Source organism: Aquarana catesbeiana, linkage group LG01, assembly GCF_042186555.1.
Source record: "Aquarana catesbeiana isolate 2022-GZ linkage group LG01, ASM4218655v1, whole genome shotgun sequence".
NCBI classification, from domain to species: domain Eukaryota; kingdom Metazoa; phylum Chordata; class Amphibia; order Anura; family Ranidae; genus Aquarana; species Aquarana catesbeiana.
The window spans coordinates 238,968,807-238,989,316 of record NC_133324.1 but is presented as its reverse complement, the minus strand read 5'-3'; the positions used below and the strand labels follow the sequence as shown (position 1 = coordinate 238,989,316).

Genomic DNA, 20,510 nt, shown 5'->3' with positions numbered 1-20,510 from the left:
AGTCTGTGTATCGCGGTGTCGTCGGGACGTAGCTCCTCCTCCCTACGCCGTTTCGTCACAACAGGACGTTGTGACCACGTCCTGTTGTGACGAAACGGCGTAGGGAGGAGGAGCTACGTCCCGACGACACCGCGATACACAGACTCGTAGGACACGAGTTTTCTTGGAGCCGGCCGGCTTTCTATTTTACATGCCTGCAATTTACGATGCTTTTGTAAGTGCAACCTTTATATTTTTTATACAATAAATCGCTGGATTTTACACTATGTGGAGCAATTTATCTTTTACATGGCAATATTTCCATAAATGCTGAGGCTGTGTGGAGTGAGTCCCAGGTCCCGTACGCTGAGTGCCTGCTTAAGGATCCCTGGCTGGGGTACAGCCATCTGCCTCCTGGGTCTCCTGTAATTTAGAGACCATTTCCATCTGGTAAGAGGCAGCAATTTTTCTTGGAGGTGGAGGTTTATCTACGCACCTTATATCCTATCACAGCGAGATCCTGTTACATTACCTCACAGAGCACCTGGAGATCAGTTTTAATCTATGCATGTCAATGTAATATGGATGGACTTTATTTAATACTGTGTTTTTGAATCACGGACTTTCTTTAGTTTTTCAGTTTCTTATGTTGTTACACTATTATGGTTTAGCTCTGTGGTTACAGTTAAGCTGTATCAATGTACATATTGACACTAGAGGTACATATTGTTTACTGATTGTGATATGCAATATCTGTTTTTTTGTCATATACACAATTATTCTCATTTATATTTTATTCACTTAAGAGCATTTTTAATTTCTTTCATAGTGTTTGACACTTTCACTCAATGACCCACATTCAATCTCCACATTCACATCATTTTTCAGGCATTTGCCTTTCGTCACTTTAGTTTTCAGCGCGACTTTTTTTGACTTACACTATTTTCAGCTTACTACTTTCTAGTCGCAGCTTTTCTCTAATCAGTGTAAGCGCAGTATTTATTTTTTACAAATATTAACAAATGAATGAATGGATTGGGTCTTTATAGCATGATTGAGTTGTATATATTTATGTCTTCCAGATATGGAAAAGTGAAATATTTAGACTTTTATACTTATGTGAAAATATACATTTTGTTATAGTCTGTGCTTCTCTTTGGAGAGCTAACATGGTAGTAATTAAGCTTGAACTGGTTTCTTACCATCCTTCCATCCTTAATAGATAAGGTTACACTTTTCTTGAACATACATAGAGTTTGGTGTGTATAAATATATATATATATATATATATATATACACACACACACATTATTTGATATATATGATAGATAAAGTTATATTGTATAGGTATATGTTGTAGATATGGTTCATATTAATCTCCAGGGATTCCTATGGTATGTCAGTGTGGCTGTTTCATCTTGTATTTCAACAGCCAGGCCTCAGTGAGGGGAGGGGAAGCTAAGTCTCATTAGAAGAGTCTGTAGGACAATAAGGCCCCATTCACACCTGAGCGTAGCATTTTCAGGCAGAAAGTCACATGTTTTTACCACGATTTTGGCGCGTTTTTGCACAGGTCGAAAGGTCGCCAATGTAAAAAGCAGAAAAATGCCCAAATCTGCCTAAAAAAAAGTTCCAGAACTTGTTTGAGCTTCAGGCATTTTGGAGCTTCTGGCTTCAGGGGTTTTGGAGTGGAGATGTGAACCATCTTCATAGAGAATAACTGACTTTTTTCCCCCTCCAGCGTTTTGTAGCTTTAGGCTTCAAGCTACAAAGCGCTAAGGTGTGAATGGGGCCTTAGACTCAGAAGAACTTTAAACCAGCCCTTTTAAAGATAAAGTGGAGGTCAGATTTTAGGAGTAAAAGCTAGGAACAAAAGCACATTTAGCAGATTGCTACAGAGACTCCACGAGGAAGCTTCACACAGACACATCTGATTCAATCTTCATCTTAAGAATATAACTACATTATTGATGTTATTTTTACATTCTACATTTTGATACTGTTCTTGTAATATTTTGCAATTTTATTATTAAATCCATTTTTAAGTTTTTACACAAGAACTGAATGGATTTTCTACTTCAGAACTTTTCTCACCAATATACCGTATTTATCGGCGTATAACACGCGCCAGCGTATAACACGCACCCCAAGTTTAGGAGGGAATTTTAAGGATAAAAACTTTTAGGAGTAAAGTTTAAGGAAGAAAAACTTACATTAAAATGCCCATCAATGCAGCGTTATCGGTGTCCATCTGCAACCTTGTCAGTGTCAGTGCAGCCTTGCTCCAGTGTCTATTGCAGCCTTGTCAGTGCAGCTTTGCCCCAGTGCAGAATTGTCAGTGAAGCCTTGTCAGTGCAGCTTTGCCCTAGTGCAGCCTTGTTAGTGCAGCTTTGCCCTAGTGCAGAATTGTCAGTGCAGCTTTGCCCCAGTGCAGAATTGTCAGTGCAGCCTTGCCCCAGTGTCCATTGCAGCTTTGTCAGTGCAGCTTTGCCCCAGTGCAGCCTTGTCAGTGCAGCCTTGCCCCAGTGCAGCCTTGCATGATCGCCGCGATCCCTGCCGACATACACAGCCGTGTGTAAATTCAAATATGGCGCCGAGGCTGCAGGGACTCGGCGGAGCCGAGGTACACATACCCGAGAGTCCTCGGCTTTTCTCGGCGCCGCTTACAGTCCCGCCCAGTCCCGCCCTATGATGGACATCACACAGGTCCAATGGCGGGACTGGGCGGGACCTGAATGGCCCCGAGCAGTGTTGTCAAACTCTGTCTAATGCCAAGTAGACTATGCAGTCACATTTAGAAACACAGTGCTACTGCTATAGCATGAAAACAGAGGTAAGACTAAGAAAAATGGATATTGCTAGTAAAATGTTTCAGTAAAAGAATATAGACTTCAAGTGGGCTTTAAATTGACACCACAACCACACTTGTTGTGTTGATAGGCTTTTTTTTAGTTTCAAACAGGGTCTGCATTTCCATACAAGCTTATGGAAATGCTAACTCTACTTGAAAAAGGTCAAATGCAGTTAAGAACAAGATCAACTGCAGGTTAAATACACCCATAATGGATTCTGAATGATCTCAGATTGATGTCAAACTGATGTTGACACAAGCCCAAAGCCCACAAACACAGGCCTTTAATAATATATTAGTATTGGGTAAAGAGTGAGAAAACTATTAAGGCACAGTCATGGTGCAGTATTAATAAATACAAAACAGTGCTTGCATAAATACTATGCAATCCTATATACAATGGCTAACCTCAGGTACATATACATTTACACAGAAAAAAATTAGACATTTTTCTGAAGTTTCCATTGTTTTACAGTACTTGAACGAATGTAACCAGCTGAGCTCCAGAGCTATTACAAGCTTTTGTATAGGTATTTTTTTTTTCTTTAAAGTGACAAAAATGTTATACTTACCTGCTCTGTGCAATGGTTTTGCATAAAACAGCCCCAAACGTACTCTTCTTGGCTCCCCCGTCAGCGCTCTTAGCTCCTCTTCTTCTTTGTGTGCTCCCATAGCAAGCCACTTGCTATGGGGGCACACCTGCAGGCTCAATCCCAAGGTGGCTCAGCCACACCCCCCAAACACAGGATTTGATTGATTGCAGCAGGAGCTAATGGCTCCCGCTGCTGCCTCTTTGAGCAGGGAGAGAGGAGAACTGCTGCAGATGGGCACAGCGCTGGATTGAGATAGAACTCAGGTAAGCATAAAAGGGGGTGATAGGGAATACAAACACTGGGCCATTTTTTACCTTATTGCAGGGAATGAATTATGGTAAAAAAAAAAAAAAAAGCCCAGGCTTTAAAACCACTTTCAAATATATACCTATTTAATCTCCAAAAATGTAATTACTTATTATACAGAAATGAGATATATTCAAATTATCTGATTAATCGGAAAATAAATACAGATACTATATGTATACACAGACGTGTGTATAGGTGTGTTCCCTGTTTTTATTCCATCATGCATTTACAAAATAAAACTTCTCATTTCTGTTTGCTTGATTTTTTTTTTTTTTTTTTGCTGTTCTTTCCTCCCCCCCCCCCCCCCGAAAGATTTTTATTGGCCAACAGTGTCAGGTTTACAATATTATCATACAGTTGTGAAAGCAACAAATAACATGGTTCATTGTATATAGAACAGTTGTGGATAAGACGTACAGCTGTTTGCTTGATTTTATTCATCAAATTATATAAAATATAACCAGAACCCAGATTCACATTACAAACAAAAAACATTTCAGTTTAAAAAACTTCAAAATATATAATTTAAATTTTCATTACATTGTATCTAGCTAAAACAATCGCATAAACCTCATTCATGATTTCCATTTTTCGGTTTAATTTTTCCAAGTAGATGCCAAAAGTACAAAGTCTAATACTTTTTTGAAAATACGACTAAAGAGAAAGGACTGAAAAGTACAAAGAGGAATCAAAAGGTACAAACGTATTTTATGCAATATTGCTTTCAACATTACAAATATTGCAGAAGCTTAGCTGGCCGGTACATATAAAACATTACATAATTTAAGTAAATAGAGCTTCTTTGGTATGGCACGCACAGTTTTTTTGGGATCAGTTAAAGAAAAAAAAAAAAATTTTTTTACTTTATTGTCTTGCAGACGGGACAAAGTAATTAAATACTTTCTACCACCCCCCGGGTGCCCTGTAACAGTAGCTGCGATGTCAGGTAAGTCCGCCACCACCACCAAATACCGCACCTAGCAGAAAAATGGCTGCTTTGCTAGACAGTGCCTGTCTCCAGCAACCAGCACTTGCCAAAGGCAAGAACTGGCAAGAAGAATGCATTCCACCTGCCTAAGTGTGCTTTAGGCAAGTGCTTGGAGCTGGAGGCCGGTGTTCTGCCGAGAAAGCTCCTCTCGGCGGATAAGGACCCCCCCTCTACTGCGCAGGCGCAGCGCCTGCGCAGTAGGAGCCGGCAGAAATAGCCGAAGCGAAATAGACTAGAAATCAGCTGTACATGGCGCTCGGCACTTTTTTATTCTTCTTCTAGGTCCACTTGGATGGTGGGGAAGGAACCTGGACCTAGGGCGCAGGTGCCGTGTACAGCTGATTGAAGTTTTTCAGCTTCGGCTATTTTCGGCGGCTCCTAGTCATTCGTACTGCGCAAGCGCAGCACCTGCGTAGTACAGGGGGGTCCTTATCCGCCGGGGGAACTTTCTCGGCAAGACACTGGCACTACAAAGCAAAGCAGCTGGCTTCTTGCTAGCTGCAGGGTTGGGTGGTCATACTCCAAGAGGGAATGCCCTGCCTGACATTGCAGCTCACACCTAGGGGGGTGGAAGAAAGTATTTCAATAATGTAAAAAAAAGTGATAATGCCTTCCTAAAGGAACAATTGTTTAAAAAATATTGCATTCTGATTACTGTATGTGATCAGTACACGTGATGATAGTCAATATGTTAATTATTGTGTTCAAATGCCTGTAATAATATATTTCTCCACATCTACTTGCAGACCGAGCTGTCCAGCAGAAATAACAGTGGCAGGGGTAGAGACAAACTATAACACGGTGCTTACAATGATTACCTTTTATTCACATGCTTCATAGAACAATTCAAATCAGCTGCTAGTACTATCCAGTAAACAGAATAACAATGCTAACTCAAAATGTTCACTCACTTTATGTTATTCAGAGTTCTGTTTAATACCCTGCAGAATAAGACTTCAAGTACACAGGACGTTTTTACAATCTCTCCTGAACGATTTAACTCGACAGATAGTAACCCACATTTAAAACGTCCGTTTTGCCGTGTTTACATGCCGCGTTTATTGGCGTTTTGCCGTGTTTTTTTTCTTCTTTCAAAATAACCAAAAATGAAAACCGCCTGTAAACGAAATGCGGCTAAACACGAGTTACTGGGTTTAGAAGCGTTTGGTGCTTGAAATGCCTCTAAACTCAGCGTCTGAACTCATTTTTTTGCTTTCCAAAAAAGGCCTCTAAACTCAACTGCCTAGAAATGACTATAAACGACCCTGATAAGATAACAGAGGAGAGTTAAAGAGGAAGTAAAGCCTCTGAAAAAAAATACACCCTGCAAGACAAAGGCATAATGAGCTAGTATGCATAGCATACTAGCTCATTATGAATTACTTACCTGAGATCAAAGCCCCCGCATCGGCCCTCGTTCGCCTCCTTTGACGCTGCTATCTATCCCAGAGTGACTTCCGGGTATCGCGGCTCTGGCGCTGTGACTGGCCGGAGCCATGATGAGGTCACTCCTGCACATGCGAACTGGTGCCGCTACTAACGCCATGATCGCCATTAGAAACAGCACGCTCAGTGCGCCTGCGCCCGATGTCTACGGCGGTGCCGCTATTTCTGCAAATATCTCCTAAACCTTTTAGGTTTGGGAGATATTTCTTGCACCTACAGGTAAGCCTTAATCTAGGCTTACATGTAGGTTAAAGTGGTTGTAATGGGGCCAACTGCTCCTAAACGTCCGTTTAGCAGCAGCAGTGTACATGAGGCCTAAGCAGAGACAGCAAGATAAGTAGGAGTGTATTTGCTGATATGTGTATTATCCGCTATTTCTGCTTCCTGCATTGCCAATCACATGGCAAATTCCAAAGCAGGTCTGAATCCGATTGGTGGCTGTGTGGAGGTATTTTTGTGTTAGAGGCAGCAAGTGGTGTGTTCTAGAATCAACAGCTTACAGACAAAAGGTGATGGGCTGGGCTGGTGCAGTATATAAATGCATGTAAAACTGGAATACAAATATAAATAGGCATGTAATATAACATAAAAGGAATATACTTAACACATCATTGCATAAAACAATCAGAACACAATATTTTTAGCCATTAACGGTCCTTTAAATTCAGACTGAGGTTAGTTAGTGCTTTATTTTCATCCATACAAGTCAATGTCAAGCAATAATTTCAGAAATGTGTGGTAATCTTATTGCAATCTTATTTTAAACAAATCTCAAACATTCATGTACACCTACCCGTTGCAATGTTTGAAAGCAGGACAGCATTTTCCTCATGTAGTGATTATCCAATCACTGAACAGATCATTGTGATAATTTCACCAATCACAGATTGGAGTGAACATAAACAAACTGTTCTTCATAGGACATAGAAAACAATTATGTTTTAATGCCTCATTTCTATTTTAGCTACTGTCAGTCGGTGAACTTCATCGGGTCCATCTGCCAGCCGTAATGCCCTTGCCCAGGCATGAAACTGAGCAAGAGGGAAGTCATTGCTGAGGCCTGCAGCACCAAAAGCCTTAGGAATAAAATAAGACATAAAATAACAAATAGCTCATCAAATCAATATTATTTTATATATTTATAATCCTACTCAAGACTTACAGGACAAAGCCTTCATACTGCAGTAGTAGCCATCTTTCATTTAGCTAATTACAACTGCCTTCAAACACTGAACTTCTGCCCCTTCTACTGCTGCCATGTAGAATAACTGATGTTTGCTGCCAAGGGCATTTATACATTGTACATATTTATTAAACTGATGAAGTATAGAGCCAGCTTTAACCACTTGACCTCTGGAACGTTTTACCCCCTTCATGACCAAGGCATTTTTTGCTACTCAGCACTGCGCTACTACTAACTGCCAATTACGCGGTCATGCAACACTGTACGCAAATTAAATTTATATAATTTTTTTTCAAACACAAATAGAGCTTTGTTATGGTGGAATTTGATGACCACTTGTTTTTTCTTTTTTATAATATAAATGAAAAAACACCGAAAATTAAAAAAAAAAAAAAAACCCCAAAACAATACTTTCTAATTTCTGTATTAAAACATATCCAATAAAATCAAATTTCTTCATACATTTAGGCCTAAATGTATTCTGCTACATGTCACAAGTGCTGGTAGGGATTGGGGTCTGACCCTGCTAATGTATTTTTGGGAACACTTTGATAGTGGGGACACTAGTATAGTTCTGATTATAATCAAGATACTGATCCGTACAGACACTATACCAGTATTGGTGGTGATCAGCGACTTATAGTGTGACTGTGATAGTGTGGTGGGCAATCTGGCGCTAACTGACACTGGCTGGGAGAGACGCTAACTGACTGACACTGATATCGCTAGTGACACTAATACAGTGATCAGAGATAATACTGTACACTGACACTGTAATAACAGCACTGGCTGGGTGACGGGTGATCAGGAAAGCAATCAAGGGGTTAAAGGGGCTGTTAACTCACTAAGTTAAAATTACACCATCCTCTCTATGTATTGTGTAATGTGCCCTGTGTTTATGCCTTATAAAAATAATGCTGCTATATACCTGTTTGAGAGCACAGATCGGCGCTCAAGTGATCTGCCGCCTCTATCTACCCTGAAGCTGCAGCGGGCGGGGCCGAGGATCCCCTGCTGACGTCAGTCAGGAGGGGAGGAGGAGGTGAAGTGGGTGTTGCCAAGCAGCACCTTGAGTGTCAATGAATGCGCACAGCCCGGCTCAGGATCAAGCCTGCAGGTGCGCCCCCAAAGGATGCGGCTTCCTATGGTGGTGCACGGTGAAGAGGAGGACCTGAAAGTGCCAGTGGGAGACCTCAGAAGAAGAGGTTTGGGGCTAAGGTAAGTATACCATGTTTATTATTTTAAAAAAGTTACCCTTTACAACCTCTTTCAGTATCACAGGCCACATAAGAGATAGCTTGAGTTCAATAATAAGCTCTGTGAAATCCAAGTGCCCTTTATCTCTCACAAATATTTTCCAACATACTGAAAAAAGTCCATGGTCTTTCATAAATCTTTGCTTTTTATTCTCCACATAAAACTAGACCCTTTCATACATATGTGCCACAAAAAACAATGCCTGGGTGTGGATTTAAGTCATGACAGGTCCCTGCGATGCAACAGAGCAAGCAAGCATAGTCAGAGCTTTTGACCAAGATCATTGTTCTGAGATCCCTACCCATGCAGGGCTGGCCTAGCTATTGATCATGCCTGGAAATACAGTAGATGTGTACTGCATAAAGATGGATGGACAGACTTTACCTGAATTGCTCGATCTACTACATTTTGGGCCATAGATGGTGCTACCATTTTGATTAAGGCAATTTCCAAAGCTGCTTCCTAGACAAAAAGTAATACAGAGAAAAAAAAAACAGTTGAAAAAAACAACATAGAACCATTACATTCAGATGTTCATTGTAACGACATATTATATTATACATAAAAATGAAAACAGAAAGGTGGACAGGAACAGGAGAAGTATTGTAGGAAGACCTTACAGTTGAAGGATCCAAGACGAATTCAAAGCCAATGTGGTTGATTACTCGGCTCTACTTAGAATGTCCATTTTTAGTGGCCTGACCATTTAATATGATTTTGCTATACATTTAAATTGTGACTTTAAAGAGGGAGTCCACCTAAATCCACCTAAAAAAAAAAAAAATTTAAAAGCCAGCAGCTACAAATACTGCAGCTGCTGACTTTTAATTGGGAATGAGGCTCTAAAGCAACTTTGGAGACACAAGCATTTCCTGTTCAGCTACTTCTTTCTTCTTGTACGTAGCAACTGCTATCATTTGACAAAGACCAGTGACTTAAAAAAAAAAAAAAAAACTCCAATAAAAGCAGTATAAATATATATTACCTTATTGCCAACAGTGTCCATAAGATATGCAGCCTTTAGCACCAGCAGCCTCGCCTGCTCAATTTCTGCTCTGGATTTTGCAATATCTGCAAGAATTGTTCCCTGTTCAGCTAAGGGCTTGCCAAAAGCAACTCTTGATTTAACCTAAGAAAAATAATATTCACAATCTGAAAGGGGAAACAAATTTCTTCTCTCACAATTATATTTTTCTTACATTTTGCCAAGTGTCCCAAGAGAATCATAGAAGAAACATATAGCATCTTACATAGCCTTTGCTCCAATTTTTTTACTCACCACCTTTTGCATCCAAGCTCAAAATCTATTTGGTTTTAAAAAAATTCTGTCACAAACTTGGGCAATTCATACTAAGCATTTGGTGAAACAAATGCTTTATCAGAGGTAAAACCTAAAGGTCAAAATATTCAGTATATCCAGATTTGATATGATTAGTGACCTTACTGACCAAAAGGGAGGCTCAGTTTAAACCGCCTGATCCAACCAATCTTGCATCTGACAACATATTGGTACCTCTTGAAATACTTTAAGAAACTCACCCTCTGCTTCATGAGAGTTAGACTCCTCTCTGCATGTCCAACAAGTCTCATGCAGTGATGTATTCTCCCAGGACCCAGCCTGCCCTGTGCAATCTCAAATCCTCTGCCTCTGCCGAGGAGTATGTTTTCCTTAGGCACACGTACGTTGTCAAATCTCAATTCTCCATGTCCAGCTGTGGGATACAACCAAAAAAACAAGTCAGTATAATACAGCACAACATTAATCTCTTAATTACATAGCAGTAAAGTATCTTATCCTTATAATATAATATGATATAAAATATAATATAACAGATCCCACAGAGAGGTAATGTAGGGAACGTACAGTGTTTAATAGATAGATAGATAGATAGATAGATAGATAGATAGATAGATAGATAGATAGATAGATAGATAGATAGATAGATAGATAGATAGATAGATAGATAGATAGATAGATAGATAGATAGATAGAACAAGTGTTGAGGGTGAAGTGCACTCGATCCAACGTTGCAGTGCTGAGCAATCAGGCTCTTCCACAGGTTATATATAGAAAAATGAACACGGGGGATGCACTTAAAATATTTATTGAGGAAAAAACATCAACTTATCAATTGATAAATTAATGTTTTTTCTACAATAATTCTTTTAAGTGCAGCAATCCCACTTGTTCGTATATATACAGTATATCACAAAAGTGAGTACACCCCTCACATTTTTGTAAATATTTTCTTCAATCTTTTCATGTGACAGCACTGAAAAATGACACTTTGCTACAATGTAAAGTAGTTAGTGTACAGCTTGTATAACAGTGTCAATTTGCTGTCCCCTCAAAATAACTCAACACACAGCCAGTAATGTCTAAACCACTGGCAACAAAAGTGAGTACACCCCTAAGTGAAAATGTCCAAATTGGGCCCAATTAGCCATTTTCCCTCCCAGTGTCATGTGACTCGTTAGTGTTACAAGGTCTCAGGTGTGAATGGGGAGCAGGTGTGTCAAATTTGGTGTTATCGCTCTCACTCTCTCATACTGGTCACTGGAAGTTCAACATGGCACCTCATGGCAAAGAACTCTCTGAGCATCTGAAAAAAAGAATTGTTGTTCTACATAAAGATGGCCTAGGCTATAAGAAGATTGTCAAGACCCTGAAACTGAGCTGCAGCACGGTGGCCAAGACCATACAGCGCAGAGGCGTAACTAGAACCTTCAGGGCCCCGGTGCAAGAAACCATGATGGCCCCCCCTTCCATCCGAGCCCCGGGCTTCCAATTTTGGGAGGGTGTCCATGGACAGCGAGTACCTATCAGTATTTTTCAATGCTGCCCATCAATACTGCCTGAGTTCTGCCTATCAGTGTTCCTCAGTGCCCATCAGTGCAGCCTATGAGTTCTGCCTATCAGTGCTCATCAATGCCCATCAGTGCCACCTATAAGTGCCCATCAATGCCTCCTATCAGTGCCCCCTATCAGTGCTCATCAGTACATCCTATCAGTGCTCATCAGTGTCTCCTATCAGTGCCCCCATCAGTGCCTTCTCAGTGCCCCCTATTAGTGTCCCCTATCAGTGCCCCCTAGTGCCTTCTCAATGCCCCCCTATCAGTGCCTCCCTTCAGTGCTCATCAGTAAATCCTATCAGTGCTTCCCATAGGTGCCTCCTATCAGTGCCCACCAGTGCCTCCCATCGGTGCCCCCTAGTGCCTTCTCAGTGCCCCCTAGTGCCTTCTCAGTGCCCCCTATCAGTGTCCCCTAGTGCCTTCTCAGTGCCTCCTTGAAGTGCTCATCAGTAAATCCTATCAGTGCCTCCCATCGGTGCCTCCTATCAGCGTTCCCTATTGGTGTCTTCTATCAGTGCCCCCTATCAGTGTCCCCTATCAGTGCCCCCTATCAGTGCCTTCTATCGGTGTCCCCTATCAGTGTCCCCTATCAGTGCCTTCTATCAGTGTTTCCTATCAGTGCCTTCTATTAGTGTCCCATCAGTGTCCTCTATCAGTGTCCCCTAACAGCGCCCATCAGAGTCCTCTGTCTTCTCAGGACAGCACTGCTCTGAGCGGAGAGCATGTCTCTCATGTAACAGCAGCACAGAGCCAGCATTGACGTTCTATTTCCCTCTCCATCCGTGCTCTCTCGCACAGGATGACACAGGACACACAGCTGATCTGCTCTCCCTTCTCCCCCTCCCCTCTCCTGTGTGCTCCGCTGGAAATTTGAGCTCGTTAGCTTCACACTTGACTGCCCACGGAACATACGGGAGAGGGGAGGGGACCGAAGGGGGATCAGATCAGCTGTGTGTCCTGTGTCCTGTGTCATCCCGTGCGAGAGAGGACGGACGAGGGAGAAATAAAACGTCAATGCCGGTGTCTCTGTGTTGCTGTTGCATGAGAGACACACCCTCTGCTCAGGGCCTTGTGAATAGCAACCCAGCTGGGGCCCCCCCCACAGTGACAGAATGCCAGGGCCCCGTCGCAACTGCGACCCTGGTAATTCCGCCACTGATACAGCGGTTTAACAGGACAGGTTCCACTCAGAACAGGCCTCGCCATGGTCGACCAAAGAAGTTGAGGGTGGGGTGGGGGGGTCAGCCTGTCAGTGCTCAGATCAGATCATACGCCGGACACTTCATCACAATGGTCTGCATGACTGTCGATCCAGAATGAAGACTCTTCTAAAGATGATGCACAAGAAAGCCTGCAAACAGTTTGCTGAAGACAAGCAGACTAAGGACATGGATTACTGGAACCATGTCCTGTGGTCTGATGAGACCAAGATAAACTTATTTGGTTCAGATGGTGTCAGGCGTGTGTGGTAGCAACCAGGTGAGGAGTACAAAGACAAGTGTGTCTTGCCTACAGTCAAGCATGGTGGTGGGAGTATCATGGTCTGGGGCTGCATTAATACTTCCAGCACTGGGAAGCTACACTTCACTGAGGAAACCATGAATGCCACCATGCACTGTGACATACTAAAGCAGAGCATGATCCCTTCCCTTGGGAGACTGGGCTGTAGGGCAGTATTCCAACATTATAAGACCCCAAACACCCCTCCAAGATGAACACTGCCTTGCTAAAGAAGCTGAGGGTAAAGGTGATGGACTGGCCAAGCATGTCTCCAGACCTAAACCCTATTGAACATCTGTGGGGCATCCTCCAAAGGAAGGTGGAGGAGCGCAAGGTCTCTAACATCCACCAGCTCCATGATGTCTTCATGGAGGAGTGGAAGAGGACTCCAGTGGCAACCTGTAAAGCTCTGGTGAACTCTATGCCCAAGAGGGTTAAGGCAGTGCTGGAAAACAATGGTGGCCACACAAAATGGTGACATTTTGGGCCTGTCAGGGCTGGGCTCAGCCCTTCCTTCGCTGAGCTGGCTGCTCAGCTGTCGGCTAATTGCCAGCTTCTATCTCTCCACAGTGACTCACCTGTTGATGATACTCTGCTCGTCAGTCCTGCCTACTTAAGCCGTCCAGTCCAGATGATCTCTGCCTTCGCCTTGGTCACACCTCTAGAGACACTCTCCTGTGTTCCTGTTAAAGATTTGCTTGGTTGACATTCTTTCTGGCTCCAGATCCTGCTTGCTGTTCTACTACGCTCTTCTCTGGCTCGAGGATTTTTTGGCTTGTCTGATTAGCCGTTCCGGTTCCTGAACTCTGGCTATGTTTTGACTCCGTTTACCTTTTTTATTATTATTTAACATGTGTGATTTAACTGTACTTCTGTCTCAGTCTGATTCATGGTTTCTGATGTCGCATACACACGGGTGGACTTTTCGACGGACTAGGTCTGGCGGACTTTGACGGACTTTCCGAATGAACGGACTTGCCTACACACGATCAACCAAAGTCCGACGGATTAGTACGTGATGACGTACGACCGGACTAAAACAAGGAAGTTGATAGCCAGTAGCCAGTAGCTGCCCTAGCGTCGTTTTTTTGTCCGTCAGGCTAGCATACAGATGAGCTGACTTTTCGTTTGGACTCGAGTCCGTCGGAAAGATTTGAAACATGTTTCATTTCTAGGTCCGTTGAACTTTTGGGGAAAAAAAAGGCGTTGGAGCCCACACACGATCGAATTATCCGACGGACTCGTGTGTACACGGCATGACAGAGCTCAATTTGGACATTTTCACTTAGGAGTGTACTCACTTTTGTTGCCAGTGGTTTAGACATTAATGGCTGTGTGTTAAATTATTTTGAGGGGACAGCAAATTTACACTGTCATACAAGCTGTACACTTACTACATTGTAGCAAAGTGTCATTTCTTCAGTGTTGTCAAATAAAAAGATATAATATTTACAAAAATGTGAGGTGTACTCACTTTTGTGAGATACTGTATATCAAGCTTTATTCTGAAAATCCCCCCCAAAAAAACAGCTTCAGCTGTGCTTCTCTGTAGATATACTATATACCCTGTGTTATGTGCTTATTTGTAAAACAAACCAGTAAGAAAACATAAAAAAACTGAATATATTTTGCAAACATAAGGTGGTTGTAAAGGTGAAAGGTTTTTTACCTTAATTCATTCCCTGCATTAAGGTAAACAAATCTTTTACATTCAGCTCCCCTGCAGCCCCCCCTTTAAATACTCACCAAAGCCCGATCTCAATTCAGCGCTGTGCGCTTCTGCAGCTGCTTCTCTCCCTTCTCCCGGCTTTCACAGGCTTGACAGAGAGCAGTGGGAGCCATTGGCTCGTGCTGCTGGCAGTCAAAACCTGTGAGCAGAGAGTGGGGGTGGATCCAAGCCCGGCTGTGAGTCCGAATAGGCGCAAGCAGCCTGGCTCGGGAACGAGCACACACAAATTCCCCCATAACGCCCCGTACACACAGTCGGACTTTGTTCGGAAATCCTAGGATTTTTTCCGACGGATGTTGGCTCAAACTTGTCTTGCATACACACGGTCACACAAAGTTGTCGGAAAATCCGATCGTTCTGAACGCAGTGACGTAAAACACGTATGTCGTGACTATAATCGGGGCAGTGGCCAATAGCTTTCATCTCTTTATTTATTCTGAGCATGCGGGGCACTTTGTGCGTCGGATTTGTGTACACACGATCGGAATTTCCGACAACGGATTTTGTTGTCGGAAAATTTTATATCCTGTTCTCAGACTTTGTGTGTCGGAAAATCCGATGGAAAATGTGTGATGGAGCCTACACACGGTCGGAATTTCCAACATCAAGGTCCTATCACACATTTTCCGTCGGAAAATCCGACCATGTGTACGGGGCATTAGAAGTGGCTTCCTGGGGGCGTGTCCAAGATGGCGATGTGAGCAGCTGCTTTCTGCTCAAGCTCCTCTGGGCTTCTGGCTATTACCCGGATCCTGAGGGCGCAACAACCTAATTATCAGACCTGCAACACCTGGATGAGGCGCAGATCATCAGGTGCGTCTACCGGCAAGCAGAAAAGGCTTAGTTTCCCAACAATCACCATCTCTCCCCTCTGCCCACGTGGAGACCCACACCAGACGAGGCTCACACAAAGCCTCCCAAAAGGCCCCGATGGAGTCGCCTGATTCCCAGCCGCCTTGGCTGGCGGGGGTAATGGCGGCTATAGCCACCTGCCAGTCCACGCTAACAGCAAAAATCAAGGCTGTCCAGCTAGATGTAGGCCTACTGTGACAGGACATGGACAAGCTGCGGTCTAGAGTGAGAAAAACAGAGCAATGGGTCAGTACCACGAAGGATGAGGTGATGCACTCCGCACCTTTCAGACCAAAGTGAAGGCCTTGGAATACAGGGCTGAAGACGCGGAGAACAGGAATAGGAGGAACAACCTCCGCATCGTGGGCCTGGCCGAGGGGAACCACCCGACCACCTTTGTGGAAGACATGCTGCGCTCCCTCCTACCTGAAGCACGCCTGTCTCCCCACTATGCGGTGGAAAGAGCACACCGTGTCCCACCTTAACCAGGACCCCCGGGAAACCCGCAGAGGTATTGAATTTCCGGGATAGAGATGAAATCCTCCATGCCTCCCGGGCCCTTGAAGACCTCCGCTATCAGAATAACAAATTACTAATATTCCCCGACTACTCCGTGGAGACACAGAAGCTCCGGTAATCTTTTGATCGGGTAAAGGCGGCGCTGAGAGCTCGCAGTATCAGCTACAGCGTGTTGTTTCCAGCACGCCTAAGAGTTCAGGATGGTGAATCAACCAGTTCTTTAACACGACTTGAGAAGCTTCTGTTTGGCTGGAATCCCTGTCACTTGTTTGCTGTCCCGTGAATCCATGAGTTCTACTTGAATGTGTTATGTGCCACCCACTCTGATACCCTTTCTAATTTTTGGGGAATCCAAGCCCAGGGGCCTTACCAACTCCACCATCTGTTAAGGCCTGCGGAACTCATTGAGGCTCATCCATGTGCACCCTGGCGGGGGCCCCACTCTGCTCATATACCCCCCTTTAATCGGCTCAGTGTCTCTTGCTCCTAAACGTTACAGGGAACCATGGGGAACACAGTGGCAACCTGGGGGGAATGTTGCACCTGTTGTGCTAAGTTACATGTATTGCAGCAACAAAAGAATGTGCCCCTGACCGTGTCAGGAGAATTGAACTGTGACTTCCTCTTCTTTACTAAGCGATGAAGCGGTGGATTTCACCATGTTGCATTTCACGCCTTGGATGTTAGAAACCACTTGTTTTCCCTTGATTGACTCGTGAACCCCCCCCAGCTCACTTATTGTCCCAGTACAAGGCACGGAGCCAAGAACTTGTTCGCTTGTCAGTACCCCCTAGATACTTTCCGGAGGGGCTAAGCTCGCCACTTGCATAGGTCCACCCTTTGCGGCCGGCGTGCCGATTCAGGTTACGGGTTGGAGACCCTCCTCAGTTTCAGGGGGATGGGTGGGGTGGGGTTGTGGCCCTATAGGGGCTGATCTGTATATATGTTTTATGATTGCTTTTAGTTTTGTAAGGTTACACTTAGACATTAAGGTAATTGATGTTTCAGCATTACACAGTTTTCTCTTGTGCTCTTCCCGGGTTTGGCGGCTTGGTCCAGGGGCCATAATGGGTCATAATCCCAATCCCCAGATTGTTTATAGCTTCCATGTCTTTTCTTAATATCCTATCGTGGAACACCAGGGGGATGCAATCACTAAACGATCCCTGATGTTCCAATTTATTAAATCTTACAACCCGCACATATGCGTGCTCCAGGAAACCCTTAAAAAACCCTGGGTGGGATACCATTACCACTCCACCCACTCCAGTTTTGCCAGGGGGGTCAGTATACTGGTGCTTAGGACACTCCCCTTCAAGCTTCTGGACCTAGCCCTATGGTAGATATGTCATAATTAATGCCAGGATACACTCATTAACTTGGACTATTGTTGGTCTATATTTGCCACCACCGGCTTCCTTATTGCTGTTCCTTATTGCTGTTGAACCAGATAACAAGTAAAATGGCTGTTTGCTTCTGACTACACTGTTATTCTAGGGGACTTTAATCTAGTCCCCGACTCGGGTATGGACAGGCTCACGTCTGCGGGTCCGTCCTGCTCAGGGCTGGCTGGCTGGGCGGACACCTACAGGCTGACGGACGTGTGGAGGGGGAGACACCCCCAGGCCCGGGCTTTTTACATCTCATGCGTCCCACAAGACATTTTCCCATATAGACTTGGTCTTTGCAGGGGGGCCTGTACTGCCTAGAGTCACGGACATTAAAATATCGGCTAGGGGTATTTCGGTCATGCACCTCTGTTTCTGAGCCTGGAACTCTCTGTTGCCCCAACAGACAGGTTGTGGATTCTATCCAGATTCTGGGTCTCGGACACAGCGGTGGACGCTCAATTCAGGATTGAGTTGGCTGGTTACTGGGCAGTTAACCCTGGATCGGCAGATGCTATGATTGTGTGGGATGCCTTTAAAGCCAACACAAGGATCTTTGAACAGGAAGAGAGGTCGGGAAGACTGTTGGCCTGGCTCTCCAGAGAACAATCAGGGGGTATTAGTGTACCTCATATCCTCGGCCCTACAGGTGATCTTGTTTACTCCCCCCGACGAGATCAACCGATGCTTTGTAGATTTTTACCGATCCCTTTATAGTTCTAGGACCGACTACAGGGAGGAGGATCTGATGTACTACCTAGCGGACACTGACATACCGGTTGTCACATCAACTTACTTTAATCGACTTGATGCTCCCATCACAGTGGTAGAAGTCCTGAAGGCACTTAAGTCCTTGCAGACTGGTAAGATGCCGGGGGCCTGATGGCATTCCTGTCGAGTTCTACAAACAGTACGCTGCAGAACTCGCCACCAGACTGCATACTCTGTTTGCTGAATCAGCAAAGATGGAGGAACTCCCTGACACTATGAGAGAAGCAGTTATAGTGGTGATCCCCAAGCCAGGGAAGGACCCATCCTTATGCTCTTCGCACCGCCCTATCCCCCTACTGAATGTCAACGCCAAGTTGTTGGCTAAAATTCTGGCCAATAGACCGAACACAGTTATAACCGCACTGATACACCCAGATCAGTCAGGTTTCATGCCAAGTAGGGGAACAGACAACAATATCAGGTGACTCTTTACCCATATCGATAGGGCTTGCATGGAAACAGCAGGAGTGGTGGCCTCACTGGACGCAGAGAAGGCTTTCGCCCCCATCGAGCGGGGCTACCTGTGGAAAGTACTCTCCAATTTCGGGTTTGGCCCAGGGTTTATGAAATGGCTGCAGATGCTGTATGCCAGCCCGAAAGCTAGGATCCGCACCAACAGCTGCCTCTCGGAGGCATTCATGCTGGGCTGGGGAATGCGGCAGGGGTGCCCTCTCTCCCCAGGACTGTTTGCCCCAGCACTGGAACCCCTGGCTATACTGCTTAGAGTGGAGGGGGGGGGAGTGGTGGGCTCAATCGAGGAAAAACTGTCCCTGTATGCGGATGATGCCTTACTATATCTGGAAGATGCCTCATCATCCCTACAAACAGCATTGTCTCTAATCAATTCGGTCGCTACTCAGGCATACGCATTAATTGGAACAAATCAGTTCTGTTCCCGTTGCACCCCTCGGTTCCTCAAATTGCTATGCACACACCGCTGAAATGGGTAGATGAGTTCACTTGCCTAGGCATTACAATTAGTGGCAGCATGGAAAAATATGTGGGACACAATATACAACCTCTTATGACACAACTGATGGCTAAATGTGCTGCCTGGCGTTTCCGCCCCCTAACACCTGTAGGCAGGGTAAATCTGTTGAAAATGGTCTACTTGCCAAAATACCTGTATTTCTTCAGAAACACCCCGTCACATATCCCCAAGACTTTCTTCAGGAGGTTGGAGGGGCTGCTGATTTCCTTTGTGTGGGCTGGGAGACCCCCCAGAGTGGCAAAGCAGATACTGTATCGCCCTATGTCGAGAGGAGGTCTGGTGCTCCCAAACTTCCAACTATACTATTGGGCAGCCGTCCTTGTCACGGTAAGATGGTGGTTCTCCCAGCCCAGACAGAACCCAGCGACCACTTTGGAAGCGGCTATTCTGGGCTCCTATGCAGCCTTGAGCAACCTGGTATTCCGAGGCTTGAAGGATAGTCCCCTTATCACATCCCTCATGCGGACCACGGTGAGGGTCTGGCAGGAGGCCAGGGTAGTTTACAGGCAACCTGCTCATGTCTCCCCACATATTAAATAGTATCCCGGACCCCTCTCTGTGGGCCAAAAAGGGGATCACTACATTGAAACATATAGTACTCAACGGCAGACTCATGTCCTTTCAGGAACTAAGACGACTCTACTCAAAACTGGTCTGTTTCAAGTTCAGATACTGGCAGTTAAGACATGTCTTTGGGGCTCAATTTACTGAACCTTTGACCCTTGAGTCAGACTCTACTGAGCGCCTCCTTATCTCCAGCGTGATGGGGAAGCCTCTCTCCTCCCTGTATTAATACCCAACTTATGCGTATGCCACCAAACTAACTAGATCCTGGGATAAATGGAGGGTGGATATTCCATCCCTGGGTGAGGAAGAATGGGAGGAGTGCCTCTCCATGTTTATTCCCTCCATGATTGAAGCTAAAGACAGATTTGTACAACGTAAGTTCCTACACAGGGCCTATTACACTCCACAGAAATAAGCTCACATCTACCCTCAACGAGACTCAAATTGTCAAAGATGCAAACGAGATAGGCACGATCTGGCACATGGTCTGGTCCTGTCCCAAACTCCAACCCTATTGGGCGGCTGTAGCCTCCACATTGAGTGAGATATGTGGCACAAGGGTGCAGATGGATCCTCAGGTTCTACTACTAAGCCATATAGAAGACATAGATGGGGATAGATATTGTAAACTATGTTTGACCTTCTCCCTATACTATGCCAGACGAGAAATACTGCTAAAATGGAAGTCGGTGGAACCCCCCACTCACTCCTCTTGGCAGAGCTCGGTAAACTCG

General features: G+C 44.6%; 1 protein-coding gene across 1 annotated transcript in view; it reads right to left on the bottom strand.

Annotated features, from left to right (window-relative positions):
• Nucleotides 1-3,906: 3,906 nt before the first annotated feature.
• The window catches only part of ACAD10 (acyl-CoA dehydrogenase family member 10), an 83,188-nt gene continuing 66,584 nt past the window's right edge, over nucleotides 3,907-20,510 (bottom strand). The window contains exons 18-21 of the mRNA XM_073626274.1: nucleotides 10,146-10,318; nucleotides 9,592-9,735; nucleotides 8,991-9,068; nucleotides 3,907-7,242 (exon numbers count right to left, since the gene is read on the bottom strand). Of these exons, the coding sequence (XP_073482375.1) occupies nucleotides 7,108-7,242; nucleotides 8,991-9,068; nucleotides 9,592-9,735; nucleotides 10,146-10,318 (530 nt within the window). The 3' untranslated portion in view covers nucleotides 3,907-7,107. The remainder of the gene's footprint in view (nucleotides 7,243-8,990; nucleotides 9,069-9,591; nucleotides 9,736-10,145; nucleotides 10,319-20,510) is intronic.